The sequence below is a fragment of the Gigantopelta aegis genome, chromosome 2 (genome assembly GCF_016097555.1).
Source record: "Gigantopelta aegis isolate Gae_Host chromosome 2, Gae_host_genome, whole genome shotgun sequence".
Lineage (NCBI taxonomy): Eukaryota > Metazoa > Mollusca > Gastropoda > Neomphalida > Peltospiridae > Gigantopelta > Gigantopelta aegis.
In genome coordinates this window covers 15,919,316-15,942,067 of record NC_054700.1, presented here as the reverse complement: position 1 = coordinate 15,942,067, position 22,752 = coordinate 15,919,316, and the positions used below count along the sequence as shown (strand labels likewise).

Below are 22,752 nucleotides of genomic sequence, written 5' to 3'. Positions count from 1 at the left end.
GGTAGAATGATGGAAATACATCGTGAAAAGGTTTCAGACCAGTTCATTTTGCCCAAATACCTCGATCGTTTTTGTTTCAATTTGAGGATTTGTCACATCGCTAAATCAACAACAAAGATTACAAATAACAAATGAACAGTTTTTCGTACTTTTTGTCGATGACATGATGAGTCATCACGTACTAACCCCCGCAGATAGTGAATCAATTTAGGTGAGAATGGAGGAAATGCAATTTCAAAGACATCCGGCATCCAAGCTTTTCATAAGACTTTATCAACTTTTCTATTAATTGTTCGTAATTCCCACTTTTGTTATTCCCAAGGAAATTTTCAACCACTTCTCTAAACGAGCTTCAAGCGTTTCGTTCCTTTGATGTCATTTTTTCTTTAAATTCTTGTGACTGAAGCATCTTGCGAACATCTGATCTGTTGAAAATACCACCTTAGATTTTTGTTTTTGTCAATTTTACGTTTATCGTGTACAACAAAATAAAACTGCATGTATTACAATATCTGTATCGTACTGTATTCAGCAAACCCTAACTGATCGATATTTCTAAATGGGTCTCAGACAACACCAAGAAGAAAAAGAAAATAATTTTACCTGGGTTTTCCCTCTCCAGCGTGTCTTATTTTGATTGGTCCATCACATCATACCAGTACCTTATTACCAAATCGGGTTATTGCGTATTTAGTTATCAATAAATCTGGCATCGTGTTAGACCAAAAAGTCTATTGAGTTCGTAAATATTTGAAGATAACATATATTAGAAAGGTAAGAAGCATTTGATATTTAAGCTTTTTATTTTATTTATTTCATTTCCACGATATTATTTAAAATAAATGTTATTTAAAACGCATGGACGTCGAAAGCGGGCAGGGTGGTTGAGTAGCCCGATTACTCTGTTGTTCAAGAGTTTTTATTTTACAGATTCAAATTCTTTATTGCTTTAAGTGTTTACAGCTTATCGGCATTATACAGACATAAACATAAAATAAATAATGTACAGGATAATGGTGGAGAATGATTTACCTTATTGAATACATAATATATACGCGCGCGCACACACACACACATACACACACACACCCATACATACATACGTACATACATACATACATATATACATATATATAAATATTCACATAAATAATTAAATAACTGAACATATCAGAGTTTTTCTGACTGATATATTAGTTGGCTGTATGCCATTATTGAACACATACCAGATAATAAGAGGTAAAGTACACTTTTGTGCTACGCGGTGCAGGTTCTGTATTGTACAGCATTATATCATTTAATCCAATCATTTATTTCTTACATTATTTGCTCGTGCTAAATATTTCAATAAGTTTTTAAAAACGTTATGTCAATGTTTGTGTTGATTAAGTTTGGTTAAAGTGTACTGATTACAAAAACGTTACTACTTCTTTTTGGATGTTAATTTTAGTAACAGAATCTAATTAATTTTTTCACTAGTTTTAGGAAATGTTTTATGAACTTATGAGATGTTTCGCTTCAAAGACATATATAGAACACTATATTGATGGATTTTTAATGGCATTTATTAATACAAATATTACATCGATTCTGCATGTTCTACTATACACGTATAAATCAACAACAAAGATTACAAATCACAAATGAACAGTTACTAACCCCCGCTGATAGTCGCCCATCATGTTACAGTCCCATTTCCGTTGATTTCGTCTTTCCATTGTTGATATATCTTGGTGAAATCTTTCGCAGTGTTCTTCACTGATGTCACTCATATTTTCACTGAAGAAATTTAGGTGAGAATGGAGGAAATGCAATTTCAAAGACATCCGGCATCCAAGCTTTTCATAAGTCTTGATGATTTTTAGTGAATACGTCACGGTACTAGTCTACGAACATATTTATCGTGGAAATTTCTACTTTTGGTTTCGGTATTTTCTGGAATTTCAAAACACGGCTGTAATAAACGTCAAACTGAACGCAATTTAATTCTCAATTGAAGATTGTGCAAACATTTTTCTAAAATTCCGCATATTGGTGATATCAATGTAGACTCGGTCTGTCGGCATTTTTTTTTTTTTTTTTTTAGGTCGCACGGTTTTTCTAGAGAGTGTCGGGTAATCGGAACCACAATCATTATTTTGCTGGGTCTTATCCATAGCGAGATAGTGTCAGTATAGCTTTTATTAACTTTTTTCTTTATTGTTAGGAAGAAAACTGCAACATAACTGAAAGATGTGGACACGTATTACTTCAGACATTTCCGAAGGGTTGACACTTTTTACTTCAATCATCAGTATTGTTTTGGCAATGTAAGTGTTGCGTGTATTTTTTGCTATTTCGTTTTTAACTAGCTGAGTAGTCAACTGGTATGTAATATTATATAGAAGTGTTCGAGATTAACGGTATCCCGATATCCTGGGGATACCAGAATTTAATTTTGGATACCAGACTTCAAGAACCCAGTATCCCACCGGGATACCATATAATACTAACTTCTCAGGTGGGATACCAGATTTTGAAATGTTAGTATCCAGCTGGGATACTGGCCAAACATTTTAATCTCAAACCCTGTATAGACACCCACAGACATCTTTAAAGGGTTGGTAGTCATCTGGTACGTAATATTATATGGATACCCACAGAAATCTTTAGAGGGTTGGTAGTCAACTGGTACGTAATATTATATAGACACCCACAGAAATATTTAAAGGGTTGGTAGTCAACTGGTATGTAATATTATAGAGACACCCACAGAAATATTTAAAGGCTTGGTAGTCAACTGGTACGTAATATTATATAGACACATACAGACATCTTTAAAGGGTTGGTATTCAACTGGTATGTAATATTATATAGAGACCCACAGAAATCTTTAAAGGGTTGGTAGTCAACTGGTATGTAATATTATATACACACCCACAGAAATCTTTAAAGGGTGACGGATACGTGACTAAAATGTCTATGCTTTTGTGGACATATTCAGCATGTATACATGTACGTCATTATGACATCCTTGTCAATCCTCAAAACCATGAATGTTTACGGTATGCTAAAGTTTGTGCATAGGAAAGTTTGTTTTGTTTAATGACACCACTAGAGCACATAGGATATCAAACATTTGGTAATTTTTACATATAGTTATAGAGAAGAAAACCGTTACATATTTTTATATGCATCTGCCTACAGGCAGGATATCACATACCACGGCATTTGATATAACAGTCGTGTTGCACTGGCTAGAACGAGAAATAGCCCTATGGATCCACAGACGGGAATCGATTCTAGACCGACCGCACATCAGGCGTGCGTTTTATGTTCCGCCCTCTATGTGCATAAAAAAATAATTAAGTTAATCTTTTAAGGTGTGTAATATCTCTTTGACATGACACAAGCATAACTCAAACATTTTTTTATTATTTAAGCATATAGAATAGATATTTGGTACATAAAAGGTCCACCACATCGCTATAGTTTCGCAATGCTCGCTTATTTACATTATCTAGGTCAACTACAAACGCATTGGCCAGCTTTGTTTTTCTTCATTTAGCTGGACGCCAATAGAACTGGGACTTTACGTGATTTGTGCAGGCGCTGAGCTTCTCACGTGATTTTGAACAAATTTAACGGTCTTGATCGAGTGTTCGTCTCATATCTCCAAAACATATTTATATCCATAGAGGTATGGTACAACACCTTTCCAGGGGTCGGTGGGGGATTTGCCTTGAAATTTTGACAGTGGCCAGCGGTTAGCATACGCGTTACATGTAAGGGGGTGTTAATAATTACGTAACGCTCTAGGGGTAGAGGAAGAGGGTGTTGTGTTCGATTTACGTAACATTTTTCAAGACTATATGTTATTTTTATTCATTACTTAGACGTAAAAAGGTGTTTTTTGGAAATGCGCGGTCAGTCTAGGATCTATCCCCATCGGTGGGTATATAAAAGGCCATGGTATGTGATATTCTGTCTGTGGGATGGTACATATAAACGATCCCTTGCTAAAAAAAATGTAGCGGGTTTCCAAGGCGCGTGTGCAGGGATTTCAGTGGGGTTGGGGTTATAGACTGTGTTGAGCAAAGTTTATATGGGGCCATGCTCCACCCAGAAAATATATTTCATTTTTTTAAAGCTTGGGCAAGTAAGGGTTTTGACCTCCAATATCCTCCCCCTGCACATGCACCCGATTCCTCTCTAAGATTATATGTCAAAATTACCAAATGTTTGACATCCAATTGATGTCGTTAAACAAAAAAACAAAAACAAAAACCCCCACTAACTTTACCCTTTCCAAACGAAAGAATATTTATTTGAATTTGTCGATTTTAACACGTAAAATTAGGAAGTGAAAACGTTCACTGTCTACTTTAGTATATTTTATTTTTAAAATGTATACATGACCAATGTGTTACTAGTATACAAACTAAACTTTAAAAGTTCTACTAACACTTTATAATTTATTAATTCTGAAATAGGAAGGTACGATTGTCGATAATACATTGTCAAGATCAAACCGGTTTTAACGAAAGACTCTAGTATCGTATCCTCAACCGAACGTTCTTCGTACAGCGCAAGATTTCTCATTTAATTTTTTGAGACGAACCCTACAATTTGAAATCGGCAAAAGCACGTGTTAACTGAAACTGACAACAGGCTGTCGTTTGTCCTTTGCCGAGCGATGGCGGCACAGGCGACGAATCGAGCGTATACTTTTGACGATCTCCGGTTATAGCGAACACATACGAGTTTTTTAAAAGTGCATCTGAGCTTGTATTGCATATTTGTACATGATGTTATAATATGGTAACCAGAGACTGTAACTTTAAACTATTAAATATTTGTCAAATGAATCCAAATGGTGTATCGTCCGTTGACTTGTTTCTTTGGATTCGGCGTTTATGTGCAACAGTACGTACATTTGAAGATTTCTGACGTCGTTGACTTTTGCATGGGAAAAGTAAACAAATGTCTGTCACATTCACAGAAATGATCGTAAAAATACAGTTAAAATGAGCAAAGAAAGCAAGATCGAACTTAACCCACTCATAATAAACACGGCACATTTCTTAATACCCTTTTTCTATGATTTTCAAAGAATGTCATTTGAAAGTGTCATTTGAATGAAAACAATTTTAAAAACTATTTTGTCTGTTCTCACTGTATTGCTATCTAGTTATTGAAATCACATGATTGTCGCGGCGTCTGCTTGCAAAACTCTCTTTACAGATACTTGCCAACAATATATGGTCCTTATATGTTTTAATATAAATATCTTTCTGGATATCTGTTTATATATTTATTAAAACTCAGAATGTAGCTTATGTTTTTTAACCAAACAATTTTACATTTATAACCATTCATCCGCTCAACTTATACTTCGATTGCAAAACATCAGAATTGCTATATTCGTTTTTTCCTAAAATGTTGTCTGTTAACATTGATTCTCAAGGACTCTATTTTGTAATTTGTCTTAAAATATTTAAAGTAATTTTTATAAATTATTACAAGTACGTTTTGTTGAACAATATACATGTTTTAATAAAACACTGGAAAGTTTTTTGTTGGAAAGTTTTGGCTGTAAGCTTTCTCACTAAACGTTTCATTCACCGAACTAGGTTACGTTGTTAACAATATTTACGGCTGATGCATGCTACCGTTTTTGATGTACGTGCGGTAAACTTTGCTACATAGCGGCTAGATTAGTGCTAATTTGAAGCGTAGAAATACTAATAAAAAGGTAGCTATTTGGATAACAACTGTTTGTGTATAAATATTGATATGCTTTAGAACCGAATGCTTATGTTCACCAAAACTGGTCTTCTTACGATACCTGTCATGTTTCCGATGTAATTAAATAAAAAAAACAAATAAAAAAAACTCACGTAGTTTTGTGTACCTCATGACTAATTATTTTTAAAACCGCTTCTAATTTTATACAACGTATTAATGATATTTATACAGTTATACAGAATCTCAATGAGTTGTTTTTGCTTCCTATTTATTACACGAGGTTTTTTTTGCGCAAGAATGTAAATATACCACGAGACAGCGTAGCGGTCTCCTGGTATGTTCTTGCGCAAAATAAACGAGTGCAATAAATAGGAAGCGAAAACAACGTTTGTGAGGTTCTGTATTTATTACATTCCTTCTTTTACTTTTTACAAAACGGTTAAGTAAATCCATGAAAGGAGGATTGATCATAGATTTAAGAAAGTGTATTTATGACGTTAACTTAAAAATCGTTTATACATTTTTCAATATATCTTTTATTTAAATTAGGCATTTTAATGATGCAACATTAAATACACCAAGTTAATAAGATTATTGTCACGGGGATCCTATAATACCCGTAACTGAATAAAACACGATTATCCAAATATCTCTCCTAACTGTATATCTATTAGATCTCTCTGTATCGGGCAGTGTATACCCGAGTGGCTCGTCTCTAGGTATAATCAGAGATACGATCTTATATAAATATATGTAATATAGCACGTTTAGTTCACTAGAAACACAACAAAACACAATACACTTTGGAATCTGTATTAATCTTAAGCTGACAAATATATGTGCTGCAGTTAATTAATTAACAACAAGAATAATAATAACAACCCAGAACTAATCACTTAATTAGTTAATCACTAGGTGTCTAGTTTACACAATATTCTAATCACTTCACCGTGATACAACACACACACGTGTGATACTTGAGAAACGCTTCCAGGGGAACTTAATTAATAAAGGAATGACAACTCTATTCCTAACTGGTTAATTTTTAATTAACCCTTAACTACTCATTCAGTAACCTTGTAATACAGACTTAATAGTGGTACCTATCACAATAAAGACAATAACCTACAGTTTACCTAGGTCCTCTAGGATGACTAGCTAAGCTTTAATAATTTTAGAACAGTGAAGCCTACAATTTACTTCGTCAGTTTACCGGAAACACTGTCTAAATAATATTGGTATAATACAGTATTAAAATATTTAAAGTCACATCAATCACATCAAGGTTATACAACAGAGCAGAAATATATATTTACCAAGTCCAAACAGACGCGTTCCCCGGAAGCCTTCCAATATGTTTCTCCCCAATATCTCTAAAATCCTATCTATTTATTACAAAATCTGAATATCGCCTGGGGGCACATCGCGGTACTCCCCCTTTCATGTGAATTTTCCACAGAGACCAAGACGACATTTTTTCTTAGATGGTCAGACTAGCTGTCGCCAAACCGTTAGGAATAAGGTCGTAAAACAGAACTCGCGGAGGTATTACGTAACTACTGGCCACATGGCCACCACACCTGGTCTGGGTGTGTATTAGGGGGGTACGGTCGCGCGGAGGTATTACGTAACAAGGTGCCCACTTGGTCTTAAGTGCATATTGGGAACAGCTCGACCACCATCGCGCAGGGGTATTACGTAACCACGCCGCACACGGCCCTCTGAAACAATTAACATCGCCACAGGCGAAAAAAAATAAGAGCATGTACCGTCACAATTATATAAATTTAATTAGAACTTTTTAATGTCATAAGCAATGGATCTTTCTCAAAAAAATTTTTGAACCAATACATAATGGTGCAAGAGTTCAGACAAGGGACATAACTAACATTACATTCGATGACAGTAAATACCGTATTTTGTAATCATTTACTAAAACATATTTTAATGGAACTGGCGTAAAGCGCTTACCTGATGTGCTTTGATCGCAGGATCGAACCTCCTCGGTGGGCACGGCTGGTATATTAAAGGCAGTGGTATGACAATGTGATGTGGTTCCTGTCCTGGACGAAGGAGCCGTCGAAAGTTGACACCTCCGCCCATGACAGGCGTGTGCTGCACAGCTTGTTCTAAATGTGCAAGCTAAAACCTATGACCTGGTCTGTGGAAAAAGATCCCCTGATGCCAATAGAAAAATATAGCGAGTTTCCTCTGAAGACTACCAGTCACAATTACCGAATGTTTGACACCCAGTAGGCGGTGATAAATTAATCAATGTGCTCCAGTGGTGTATGTAAACAAAACAAACGTTTTGAAATTAATTTAGTTAAAGTTATCAAATTCTGAAAATATGTGATCTGAAAATTTTTACAAAATTCAAGGAACGAGTTAGGGCATTATTTTATTCCCCGATACGAGCTAAATGTAATAATTTATTTATTTTCCAAAAAATGTGGTTTGTAACAAACGTTAAGATGATTGTATTATTTTGACAGTTGATGTTAATAACTTTCAACAAGTTTGTTTTGTTTAACGACACCACTAGAACACATTGATTTATCCCACATCGGCTATAGGATGTCGAACATTTAGTAATTCTGACACGTAGTCATCAGAGGAAACCCACTACATTTTCCCCATTAGTAGCAAGGGATCTATTATTTATTATACCGCAGTGGAAGAGATACCCATGTGATATTTATCGTCTCTTCACATTGTGGAATACGTCTTTTGAGAGGTCATGACCTCCGATCACGTGAGCATTTGTGTCACACAGTACAACTCTGCACAGATGTTTTGCGGAAAGTGTGCACATGATTTTTTCGATTCATATTTTTAAATCGGAAAAATACTTCCTGTCAATTCTTATAATTAATATTAGAAGCATAATTTAACTAAAAATATTTTTTAATAATTTAGTTTAGCCTTGAATATGTTTATACTATTGTTGATGTAAACGTCATTGATAGATGTGTGGCGTAGGAATGCAATGTTTCATTGATAAATGGCAAAATGAAGTAGCCACATGACGTCATTTTCTCTGTCTTTAAAGGGACATTCCTGAGTTTGCAGCAATTTTTGTTATCGACTAACAGAGACTTTTTAACGATTGTAATTACATATCAAATATATTTTTCTGCATAAAATATTAGTGGCTGTATATTAAACGTGTTTCTGATTGTTCTAATATTTGTACTAGGTTAAATTTCCTTTTATTTTCTAAAATATTGTTTTTTCGTACGTATGAAATTATTTGAAGACAAAATCCATTTTGGGCTTCTTGAAAATATTAAGACTACCAGAAACACATTGAATATACAGACACTGATATTCTAAACAAGAAAATATATTTAATATTTAAGTTTATTCGTAGAAATATTTTATTAGTCGGAAACATCTTACAATGGAACAAATTCAGGAATGTCCCTTTAATCTGTGCATTTTCATGTCTTGTTTAGTTATTTTGGAAGTCATACTGTGCGATTTTTTTTCATCGATGTGCGGTGTAATAAATAAAATACTATACTCGTTCCCGTGTGAGACCGTTTATATTAAAACTCGTGTGTTTTTAATCGTACATCACTCGCTTTCGCTCGTGATGTTCGATTAAAAATACACTCATTGTAGGCCTAACAAAAACGGTCTCACGCGGGAACTCGTTTAGTATTCTCTATATGCACCATCACTCTGACAGGATAACATATATGATATACTAGTCGTGGTGCACTGGCTGGAACGAGAAATAGCCCAATGGGCCCACTGACGGGGATTGATCCCAAACTGGCCGCACATCAAACGAGCACTTTATCACTGGGCTACGTCTCGCAGTTAACTTTCAACGAGGTCAATTAAAGTAACGCTGAAAAATGTCAATATGAGCAGTCACGATTGCCGCAAGCTTACAGCTGTTATAGTGACGTCAGAAGTGTGCCGTAACACTATTCAATGTATTATTATGACCGGTGCCATAAAGATAGCGTGGGAAATATATATATTGGTGGGGTTTTTTTTGGGGGGTTGTTCTTTATATGTTTTTTGTATAATCCATCTGATGATAATGAAAGCCTTCATGGTTTAAATGGATTCATAATTTTATATTATATATATATATATATATATATATATATATATATATATATATATATATATATATATATATATATATATATATGTATGTATGTATGTGTGTATATACATATACATATACATATACATATACAGGTGTTTTCTATTTCAGTGTGAATGTTTTAATCGATTACGAGGATGTTTGGAATATAGACATTGATATAGTGGGTATATATCCTAAACTTGCGTTTGATGTTGTTTCGGCTGTCATCTCTATGATTGTGATCCCAGTTTTATACAAGTGTAAGACGAAAGATCCAAAAGATGGTAAATACTTTTCTAATATTTACAACTCAGTGAACTGATATCATTCCGTTGTTGATTTTGCTTTTATTTTTAGCTGTTATGACGTTCGTTAAATCAAAACAAAGATACCTAAATAAAACTTTTTAAAATATTCTTTCCGCTATATTTATGATTTTATATTCAATAATAGCAGGATCACACAGTACTTTCCAGTGATTTACCCACACGAGTTAGAAATAAAAGAAATATCTAAAGGTATTAAGTGAGTTTCATACTTCGATCTATGCATAGAGATTCAAAGCGATACTGATCTCCAAACTAAGCTTCCACTTTCCAATAATCATTGTATGTAGATATGAAACAAAGTCATATCAGTCTGGCACAGATGATGTTCCACTGGGGTTATGATGTCCAGGGACTCCTGAGGGCATTGGAAACGTTTTACGGTATACATTTGGATGCTAGATCTAAAATACAATACTGACCAAAATGAAGGTTGATGCTATTCCATATTTTGAACTGGTACATACCCTTTCATCTCTTTGGTGAAACATGTACAATTATTGTTTCATCGTTTGACAGCTGTGGTGGCAGTACTCATGACGGATGCCACCGGTGGGGCCTGATATGCTCACCGTTCGCGGTGATGCCACCACTGTCATGACAGTAATTCATGAGTTTACGTCATCACAGCTGTATTTACTGCGATGAGTTCTGTTCTGTGCTTGTTTTGATTTAGTAAACTAGTCTGGGAGTGGCAGTCCTCTTTGTGGCGGTCAGAATGATGTAGTCCATTAAAGGATCTCCTCAGAAGTGGCTATCCTCTTATAAATAAATATGTGCATTTATTTAACGTATTTGGAGTTTCTGTCATACACGTTGTTCTTGTAGAAATGTATTTGTATTTGTATCTGTTTAATATCAACCATCTTGTCAGTGTATCCGCCAAGTTATCCATAAAATTCTGAGATACATGATACTAATGTTCTTTTGCTGTTATAGCTGTATGTATTGACAACACATTGTGTAAATGTAAATCAATATGACATTTAGTTTCTATGGCTAGGTGGAGTATATACTTGTATATATCGTTATATTAACAAACATTTTTATTTTGTAGAAAAAAAGCGTTTGCTCTTTCTTATCTTGACACCTATATTCTTCTTGGGGTAAGTGCTGCGTGTATTTTAGTAATCGGCAAGTAATTATTAAATATGCAGTAATTGTAAAACATGTCATTGTAAACATAAAACCCCAAAGATGTCCCTCCTATGACAGTATAAGACAGAACATGTGGCCACAACCAAGAACAATCAGAGAGAGGAGTTAAAAGTTTGTTTTGTTTAACGACACAACTAAAGCACATTGATTTATTAATCATCGGCTATTGGATTTCAAACATTTGGTAATTCTAAAAAAAAAAAAAGTATATTTTTCCATTAGTAGCAATGGATCCGTTATATCCACCATCCCACATACCACGGTATTTGATAAACCAGTCGTGTTGCACTGGCTGGAGTGAAAAGTAGCCCAATGGGCCCACCGACTGGGATTGCTCCTAGACCGATCTACTAGTGACTGCAATAGTGGTGGCCAACTTAGATTTAAATGAGCGTAAATATGGAGCGATACTCATACATTTTATGATAATTAGGTTATGGAATTAAAACAATTTAAGCGGACAGTCGGCGTTTCAATGTTTTAATACTGTAACACACAGCTGGGTTATGTTTATGGGGTAGCCTATTAATGCGGTGGCTTAGGGGAATGATGGTGACTTGCTGGATCAAAGCACCAAATTTGGCACAGTTGTAGTTTAAGGCCCGATTTCTCGTTGACCGCTCAAAGCATCTAGGTTTAAACCTTCGGTCAAGATCAACTAAGCCTAGTTCATAATAAACCATGATTCATTTCAGATCCTATTTCACGTGCGAAATCATTATCTCGCTCAACTAAACCAGGCTGTTCCATGAAGCGGACATTCCATGTACCCCTTCATATGTTCATGTTTTGTTTCTTTTTGCCAGTAATGACAGCCCGTAGTAACAATTATACCTTATATGAACGAGAAATACTTATTTCTATTATTAGTGAACATAGGGATGTTGTCGAGGATAAAAAAAAAACAAAAAAAAAACAGCAGAAGTAACAGGGAAATAGAACGTGCGTGGACGACAATAACCACTAAATTCAATGCAATTCAAGGCACCCGAAATCGTACAACTAAACAATTAAAAGGATGCTGGAAAAAAGTCGCCGAGTCTTGCGTCAAAACAGCAAAGATGTATAATATTGTTCTAAACACTTTGCTAGAAAAGAGAACTGATTCATATTCTGCAGTTATAGTTGGATACTCTAGAAAACATACCGACTTTCAGACTTGCAGACGATCTGTATATTCAATATTGTCCAGATATTTAAAAAAAAAATGTTTTGTTTAACAACACCACTAGAACACACTGATTAATTAATCATCGGCTGTTGGATGTCAAACGTTTGGTAATTCTAACACGTTTTCAGACGAAAGTCGGTACAGTTTCCATTAGTAGCAAGATATGTTTATATGCACTTTCCCACAAACAGGACTGCACATACCATGGCCTTTGTCTATACCAGTCGTGGGACAGAAAAACCCTTACATTTTAGTAACTCATTAAAGCATATTCAAGTAATAAAAAACACTTTATAACAAGATGTTAAAACATTTATGACCAATTTTCTAATTACGAATTGTTATAAACCTACATGTGACCTTGGGAGGGGTAAAAAAAATGATGCTAAACGCATGTGTTATAGATCTTTGGAAAGGTATTCTAAAGCATAACACGACAGGAATGGTTTCGTATTGAATTTCAAAAATAATATTTGGAGGTTTAACTTGAACCTGGTTCAAGAAGATTTTGATCCAAGATTCAAATTTGATTTGCAACGAGAAATGAGAATTTTAGTTGAGCCGAGTTTGAACCGAGTTTAAACCGCGAATCAGGTTTAAACCGGCGACGAGAAATTGGCCCTAAGACAGTACACATTTTTTTCGACAGGGCTACCCGATTTTAGATATCAAGGTCAAAGGTAAAATGTATACACTATCCAGCAAAGCTATTTCAAAATACTACATTAGGCATATATTTACCCTAAAATGTACAAAATGTTTAAGAGGCGACTCCCCCAATTCAGACGTCAAGGTCAGGTCACGGTCAAACTAAAATGATATTCAAGAAATAGCACTAAATTTCAAAGTTTTTTTTCGTTTTTTTTCTTCAAAAACCAAAAACAAAAAATGCCACAAATATTTAACACAGAGACAAAGACATTTTTTTTGTGTGGTATTTTTGGACATTACAAACATGGATGATGATGAGATGAATGGTGAAGCCGCAGTATTTCCATTTCGGTATGGGACTACTTGACAGGTCCGTGCTCTACGCTTGCTGTCAGTTGAGCTATCTCGGTATGACCCGAGCCCAGGGTACACGGAACCTGCAGTGCATGCCGGGTAATCATCCCCCATGTGGAGTCATACACTCGGGAGACACACCCACAATCGTACCCGTGAAGTGGGTGAAACTCGGTGTATGTGGCCTTACACCTACCCATTGAGCCTAGCGGTGCACTCGCTCTGGGTTGGAGATGGTACGGGCATGAAAAATCCCACATTGCCTCAGGTGGGATACGAACCCAGTACCTACTAGCCAGATTGAATAATTAAACTAGTATTTGACTGCTAAACACTCAATCGTTTTTGTAGTTTTTGCATCTTTCAATCCGGAGAATACAAACGTGGCATCCTTGAAAATTTTGAAATATTCAAGATGGCGTTCACGATGACTGACAAAACAAAACTGACAATATATAGATATGTGATCACCTATGACAAACTGTTGATGTCTATAGTCGGCTCTTAAGAGCACGAGTAATTATTTTTGAACAACTCACAGCTAATCAAGACATTACAACATCATTTAAATTCAAGATGACCTTTATCCTCCTCATAACACTGTATGAGACTGATTCTTAGAGCTAAAAACCACTACTGAAAACTATATGGCATCTCAGCTGTTAACATCGACATTTTGTATTCAAAAATGGCATTTTTGTTGAAAGGTGAATCAGTTGTATTAGTTCAAAGAACAGCAATGAACAATGGGGCAACAACAACAAAAATGAAAATACTGCATCTCATTTGCTGACTTGTGCTCTTTTAGGCTGCCATATTGCTGTTATGATACCAATGGTCGGAATAGCAATAGTTATAAACATTCTGCAATTTTTTTTTAACTTGTTAAGCCTCGGTCACACTGTCAATGATGAAAACCTCACGGATGACCTCGGATAGTGGTCTATCCGCGGTCCCCTATGGATGCGTCACGGTTTAAGACGGATCGCTAATGATCGGTATAGTTTAGTACGGACCACAACGGATTGTCACGAATGATGCCGGATCGTATCCGTGGCGAACCCGGCGTCCTGATCCTTGACATGGATAAGACAGCGGAAAAGCTACAGAATGTGTTGCCGCATGCAGATGCTACAGACTCTGGTTAGTGCGAAAATTAAGCATTTACAGTACATCACTTCCACAAATAGCTATTCCATGTGGAATGAAGCCTGCACTTTCTGAAATCATGCCGCTAATTCGATGCAGATATTTAACCAAACTGTGCTGACTGGGTATTGTGTTGTTCAAAGTGAAGTTGTCTGTGTGTGCACATTGCTTGGCCAACTATCGTGGTATATTTTCAAAGGCGAATACTATTTTGGGCAACAACCCTTTTGTTGATATTTGTATCCTATTTCTGATGATGTTATAGGTATAACTGGATACATAGTAACTGCAATGTTATCGTGAGCAAAGTTGATGTTGGACGAATTAGTGTTGCTGAGACAATTGTTATGGTCAGTGAAATGCATACTCATTATTAGAAGTATTATTATGCAATAAGTGAATTCCTTGCACCCTAAAACTATATTTGACATAAAACAAATATATACTCTTCAAAAGAAGAAACGCAAAACCACATTGTCGTAACATTTGGAGAATTGATTTAATTATTGAATGGTGAGTCCGATAATTACCAAATGTTGCAGGATTGTTCACAATTCACTCTAGTCCATTGTGAGTAAGTGATAGGACACACCACCAAGGTCAAGGTCATCTGGAGTCAATACCGGGTGTGGCCTCCGCGTGTGTTGACAACTGCCTGGCACCGCCTGCCCATTGAAGCAACCAGAGTACGGATGACGTCCCGGGGGATGGTGGCCCACTCGGCCTGCAAGGCTGCTGCCAGCTCGGGCAGGGTCTGGGGCTGTGGTTGTCGCTGTCGGAGGCGTCGGTCCAACTCGTCCCATAGATGCTCAATTGGGTTCAAATCCGGTGATGTCGATGGCCAAGGAAGGACATTAATGTTGTTGTTCTGTAGGAAAGCCGTTGTGAGACGTGCTGTGTGAGGCCTGGCGTTGTCATGTTGGAACACTGCGTTGGCGTTGGCCATAACTGGAACGATGTGTGGCCGGAAGATCTGGTCAATGTAGCCCTGTGCATTCAGGTTGCCCTGCACGTGGACCAGGTCAGTTCTGCCAGTGTGTGAGATGGCTGCCCACACCATGACACTACCCCCGCCGAATCTGTCCACTTCCTGCACGCAGTTTGCCGCATAACGTTCACCACGACGCCTATACACGCGACATCTTCCATCATGACGTCGGAGCAGAAATCGGGACTCTTCACTGAACCACACCTGTCTCCATCGCAGTTGAGGCCATTGTCGATGAATCTGGCACCACTGCAGTCGGAGTCGACGGTGTTGTGGTGTTAAGATGACACCTCGAACTGGACGTCTGGCACGAATTCCTACCTCACGTAGGCGGTTCCGTACGGTCTGGTCGGATATCTTGCGCAAACCTGGTATTGCTGCGGCTGTGGAGGTGGCAGTAGTCAATCGTTCCCGAAGGTGGCGTACCCGGATGTAGCGGTCCTGCCCGGGGGTAGTGACCCGTGGTCGACCGGATCTAGGGAGGTCACGTGTTGATCCATGTTGCTGGTAACGGTCCCACAGTCGGGAGATGGCGCTTGGGGACACATGGAATGCCCTGGCAACGGCCGTTCTGGATTCGCCTGCGTCTAGTCGGCCGATGGCATTGTTTCTCTGCGGTTCACTGAGACGTGGCATGTCCTGGATTGTCAACTGTCGGCCAGATACAGAGGCCAGGCAAGCGAACACCCTGCACTTTTATACTGTCGGTGTTCATGTTGCACGTGCAGACAACGCACGTGCAGTGGTGACATGGTTTGCACGTGGCTGCGTTTTTGCGAATATTCACATTTTGGAACTTTATTGTACAGTAGCTGCGTTTTATCGAATGTAACCGTGGGAATGTGTTTGGGACATGCAATGACCTTATATTCACAAAGCATGAACCGGTAGGAAACATAAAATCGGAGTTATAACCCATTTGTACCCTTTTGCGTTTCTTTTTTTGAAGAGTATATATTGTTATGGGTAAAATGTAGGATATGCCCATTTCTTATTCTTGGTGACCATTTGTGTTGCCTTCTTGAATTAAAACTATCACTAATACAAAAATCTAGCATTTTTCTTATTGAGCGATCACTGGTATAGTGGTGGCCATCTTGGACTAAAAATGATGTTCCTATGTCTATATTAGCTGGGGGTAGTTCAAAATTAATTCCTTGACCCCAATACCCAGTTATAGGCGACAGTTTTGTCATAGGTGATTGCAAGTATCAGATATATTGTCAGTCCTTTATTTTGGTAGCCATCTTGGACACCATTTGGAATATTTCAAAATACTAAAAGGTGCCAAATCTGCACTCCTAGGTTGCTCAATCAATACCTTCCACAGATACAAAAACTACAAAGAACAATTGTTTGTACCGAACTGCAAGGTTCAGTGCCATGCCAGCTGACTAACATTTTTCTTTCGGCGACCATTTTGATGGCTCTCTTGGATTCCAATGATGGTTCTATGTCCTAGTAAGCATTATTATAAGTTATTATAAATGAAATGTATTACCATTAAAGTCCAATCATGTTTTCCTTAAGTAAAAAATGGCAATTTAATTTTTGGAATCCAATGCGATATATATAGTTTTAATTTAACCTTGAAACGACCGTGACCTTTAACAGTGGGCAGCCCCATCTCAGATATCCTTTATGGTATTAAAGTAAAATTGTGCGACGTTTAGTACTTTAAACATGCTTTTATTGCCATTGCCCCCTGCGCGTGCTGTAACCTCACCGTGGTGCAGGAGTGTAACATTCTCTTTGAGAATGGCCAATACAGCACAAATCCCCTTGTTTTCTTCGAGATTAAATTGAAATTTTGAATAAAAGTCAGTATCTATCTGTGATATTTGTATTTTTGCACAGTTCTTTACACTGTTTTTATTTAAATCTTGAATTTTTATATTGATGTTGAACATCACTTTATTTGTTTGCATTACCATAGTTTAACACCCAATAGCCGATGTATTTTTCGTGCTGGGGTGTCGTTAAACATTCATTCATTCTTATTGCCATTCTCTAAATTTGACCTTTGACCCTGACCTCTAAAATTGGGTAGCCCCCTCTTATAACAACTATATGGTCCTAAGGTACAACTGTGCCAAATTTGGACTAAAGCCACAGCAGTATAAAGGATAGTTGAAGAGCTGAGTGATTGTTGTTAGAATCCATGTTTTCACAAAATCATCTGGTTTGAAAATTACCCAAATTGATCGCGCGTCACTTTTGCCAAAAGGAAAACCCGATGCATTAATACCAAACCTCATTACAGCTAAACGGTTTGCACTCCTGGTGAAAAACTAAATGCATTAATGTTTAAAAATAACTCCCTGACTTTACTTCATATTCCAAATAATTCCCTTTCAAACATGAATCTATGCAAAAACAACACGTGAAGTATTTTTGCGATGGTACAGAAGGAGATAACTATACTGACTGCTATCTAATGAATAGTTGAGGATTGTCCGGTACCGACTCCAACCGAGAGCGAGTTCTTAAGGTCTCAATGGGTAGGTGTAAGACCACTACACCCTCTTCTCTCTCACTAACCACTATAACCAACTAACAACTAACCCACTGTCCTGGACAGACAGCTCAGATAGCTGAGGTGTGTGCCCAGGACAGCGTCCTTGAATCTTAACTGGATATAAGCACGAAAATAAGTTGAAATAAAAGTTGAGGATTTGAGTGTTTGCTGTTTGACAGAATCAAACAATCCATGTATTTAAAACAGAAAAAAATCCCGCAAATTCTGGTGGGTGGCTAATTTTATTCCAGGGAAAGCGATGCAAATGGAATGTATTAAATTAACCGTTCCTTTTCATTTACTAGTAATTCCGAATTCATGCGATGTATTGTCATAGTAAGTGAATCTACATATTATGTTAAGCATAGCCTGCCTAGAGGCAATTAGATGCATTCCAGAGTCATATTTTCTTAATTGATACACAGTTGAGGTGTCGGGCGTGAATGGGTACTAAAAAGGAAGGTGTGAAGTTCGGTTATTTGCTGCACCTTATCGCTGTTGTTAAAATATCCCGTTTATATAATAGTAAACATTTACTGTGGCCGCTTAATACAGGTATTTTAGCGATTTGGGATCCGATTTAGGTGGCCGCTAGTCGCGTTAGACAGGTGACCGCTTATTACAGGCGCTTTTACATTATAAATCGTTTGGGAGTAAAAAAGTGACCGCTTATGGCAGGTGACCGCTGATTACAGGTGGCCGCTAGGACAGGTTTGATTGTGTATATATATATATATAGTAGCCGAAACTGGGCCCATATTTTCGAAGCAATCTTTGTCTACGAAATCGTAAAATTATCGTAAGCTATGACGTCACTATGGCGTGTGCTGTAGTGACGTCACACCCTACGATGGTTTCACGATTTCGTAGCGCTAAAATAGCTTCGAAAATATGGTCCCAGGATTTTACCATCTAATAATTTTGTACTCGTGTCCAATTTTTGTTTTACATATATATAAATATATATATTATATTATATTATTAGGACGTAAAACGACACTGGTATTGTAAACAACGAAATGTATTGGGTAGTCGCTAAAAAGGCTATATTTAATTATTCAAAAATAGTTTACAATAGCAGCAAATTCAGTATCTCATAAATATTTTAAAATAAGTATAAGTGCTTTATCCGTATGACCAGGGTCGTGTTGTGTGTGTGTGTGTGTGGGGGGGGGGGGGGGGTCACAGTACCCGCCCGCACCCTCTCCGATTCCTACGGGCATGCTAGGCTATATCCGAAGCCAGTAAACATGACCTAGCATGTATAATTATTGTATGAATAATTAATATATGAAACAAAAAAAATTCCCGATTCCTACTGACGCCCGGAAGGGGGCTAGTGCATGATCCTTGTCCATTTTCCCACCCAACCCCATTTTAAATGTTAGAATAACTGAATTCAAAACATTCTATAGTGAATAAGTGTTATTGTTGGTTTTGATAACGTTGGTGTTATAAAGGATCATTCTGTAGTAATAATAATAATAATAATAATAATATACGCACACACACACACACACACACACACACACACACACACACACACACACACACACACACACACACATGTATATATTAATTAAAATCGCGTATTCGGTTTTGGTTTAATGTACACACTAATTTAGATGTTGAGAGAGAGATAGAGAGAGAGAGAGAGAGAGAGAGAGAGAGAGAGAGAGAGAGAGAGAGAGAGAGAGAGAGAGAGAGAGAGAGAGAGAGAGAGAGAGAGAGAGAGTTTAAATAAAACAGATGTTCTCTTTCTCTTTTTCAGTATCAATGGTGTCGTCGATGGTTGGGTTGGAATGTTTACGACCAGTAGCAATTGTTATTGGGGACGTAAAGTGATCTTTGATATTATTTCGGCCATATTATCCCCAGTAGGCTTACTTTTAAGTGCATATTATAGCAGCTTCAAACAGCGACATGGTGAGGGTTATAAACCGGTGCCTCAATTTTCAGGCGATTAATTAAAATTAGTTCCACTGGTTAATTACTACTACAGCTAATTTTAATCAGATTGATTATCTACACAACGTAGGCCTATACGTGATTCTGTTTCTTTGAAAACTATTTTTGTGATTTAATCTTAACATTAACATAAAAGGCACATACACTATTTATTAAGCACTATACACATATTTGTGACCAGTACATATTAAAGGAAAGAATGAAATGTTTTATTTAACGCGTTATATGGTAAGGACCACGGAGATAATTAGAAAGGAAACCCACTCCGGCCACTCCATTGTTACTTATTACATAACAGGCCCGTAGGAATTATATCTGGAGTGGGGGTGAACACAGTCTCTAGTGAGGTGGCCAAAGTCTCTAGAGGGGATGGGGCACAAGCCACTATTTTAATCTATATTTATATAGAGTAGAACAAAAAAACGTGCGTTGTCGTCCTCAAGTTGGGGTGTTCATAAAGGTGACGTCACAAACTGAATTTGAATGGCATCTCCGTATTGATTGATTAATTGACTGACAAAGAATGGGCTATTATTTTGTTGGATCTGTGACGAACATTTTTAAAGTATTAATCCTTTCTGCACCGTTCTGGCAAATGAGAAGAAATCACGCTGCAACACATTAGAAAATCGATTTCCTCGTGTGGGGGGAACAACTTTTGAGGGCAGTCTACGAGGAAGATACATTGACCACCCTTTCAAGTAAACAAAAGTGGATACAATTTCATTTGGCTTTTGGCGTCAGATTTTTCACTTACAATTTTAAATCTGTTACTTACTATTTTAACAATATTTGACCTATGGGCCTACAATTTTCACTGAATGTGGCAAATATCCATATCGTAATGGGTGTGAAATATACAAATTGCCGTCCCCATAATGTTTAGACAATTCCATATTCAGTAGGGTTATCTTATTTATGGGGTCATCCGTTATAATAGTACAGTTTTATAACCGTTTAGCTTTAGATTATCATTATTTTTAAGTTACCAAAACATTGTTCAGTTAATTTTACTGATAAAAGTTGTCAACATTTTATTGCCGCCAAAGAATTTAATATATGTACAGACAAAAACAAAATTCTGTATACATACATAATTAATGCTGGGGTTTTTTCTTTCTGAAATTTACTTTGTTGTAAATACGATAACTTTAATTGGTTTGATAATTTATTTTTGTATAGTTTTAGTCTTTTATATCTCAAAAACGTGGCTTGTATACTTTTGTATATTGGTGTATTATTTTTATTGTTGTAATTTGTCTTAATTTGTACAAAATGTTAAATGTAAATTTATAAAATGTGTCTGTCAGTCAGTCTGTCTGTACGATGGAGTATGTGTGTGTGTGTGTGTGTGTGTGAGAGAGAGAGAGAGAGAGAGAGAGAGAGAGAGAGAGAGAGAGAGAGAGAGAGAGAGAGAGAGAGAGAGAGAGAGAGAGGCTTAAAATTAATCACCTATTTGTAAAATTAATAACAATGTTTATTTATAGCTCAGAGTTTGGGGAAAATCTCTGTCAGACAACAATGTAATACAAATTTGTTGGCGGTGTCCAACTTAGCTGTGCACATCATACTTGACGTGCGTAACGTTGGAGTCCCGACGGTCGCATGGTCGGCACCCATCTTCATAAATCAAGGCTAATATTCGTTCCTCGTATTCAGCCTTGATACATGTAGTCAAGATTACTGCTATCCACTACTAGCGCCCTCTATTGGAAGAAAATTTGTAACACCGATTATGTCCCTTACACGATGACATCGCTGACCAATCACAGCATCGGTAACATGTGACAATCTTGAAAGCAATATCAAAAATTAACCGCCGAAACCTTTTTTTTAACATATCGTGACAAACACGACACGTTTCCACGGACGCTGACGCTGCCATCTTTGTTTACAATAACAAGGGAATCTATAAGGAGCGTTGCGATTCGTTGCAATCAGATCTCATCGCATCCAATGAAATTTAAGCATTTTGTGGCACGATTTCTTGACGACATGTATCAAGGCTGAATACGAGGAACGAATATTAGCCTTGATTTATGAAGATGGGTCGACACCTAGCGCGAGTACTCTGACTGTAAGAGAGCTAGACGGACATTTGGACGGTTATGACGCTCCTGTAACGAGAGCGTCAAGAACAGTACTGACATAACGTGTCCCATGCACTAGTTTAAAATATGCTATAATATATGTTTGTAACGAGAGCGTCAGAACTGTCCAAATGTCCGTCTAGCTCTCTTACAGTCAGAGTACTCGGGCTAATCGGCACTCCCACATTCGCTATTTAAAAAAGTGTTTCAGAACACTTGGGGTTCTTTCAAGTCTTCGATTCTTTGTGTTTCTTCGGATATTAGGAATTTTTATTCGGATTAACTTCCGGAAACCTTCTGGGTTTAAGCGTGAGGTTTTCATGCAAAATGTAAAGATGATATATTTTCTTTTCATAAAAATGGTATTATGTTTGAGGAGCTTGAGAAAAATGTTACTATTCAAGAAATAGAAATGGCCATACACAATTTAAAAAGAAACAAAGTCAACGGTAGTGATGGTATCATTAATGGGTATTTCATTGAATGTAAATATCTTTTAATACCAATGTTATTTAAGATATTTAATTGTGTGTTAACAAGTGGT

At 36.9% G+C, this 22,752-nt stretch overlaps 1 protein-coding gene across 1 annotated transcript; it reads left to right on the top strand.

The window, feature by feature from the left end:
• The first annotated feature begins 706 nt into the window (after positions 1-706).
• LOC121376991 lies at positions 707-21,476 on the top strand. The gene is made up of 5 exons (XM_041504821.1): positions 707-774; positions 2,207-2,309; positions 9,965-10,119; positions 11,219-11,267; positions 19,922-21,476. Exons 2-5 carry the CDS (start codon positions 2,233-2,235, stop codon positions 20,115-20,117), a joined length of 477 nt encoding a protein of 158 aa, XP_041360755.1. The 5' UTR covers positions 707-774; positions 2,207-2,232; the 3' UTR covers positions 20,118-21,476.
• Positions 21,477-22,752: the final 1,276 nt, after the last annotated feature.

What these genes read in the sequence shown, in the direction of transcription:
- LOC121376991 (XM_041504821.1), top strand. Translation starts at nt 2,233, where the DNA reads ATGTGGACACGTATTACTTCAGACATTTCCGAAGGGTTGACACTTTTT. An exon ending in ATCAGTATTGTTTTGGCAAT is followed by an intron (nt 2,310 to 9,964) that starts GTAAGTGTTGCG and finishes TTTCTATTTCAG; the next exon opens with TGTGAATGTTTTAATCGATT. An exon ending in GACGAAAGATCCAAAAGATG is followed by an intron (nt 10,120 to 11,218) that starts GTAAATACTTTT and finishes TTTATTTTGTAG; the next exon opens with AAAAAAAGCGTTTGCTCTTT.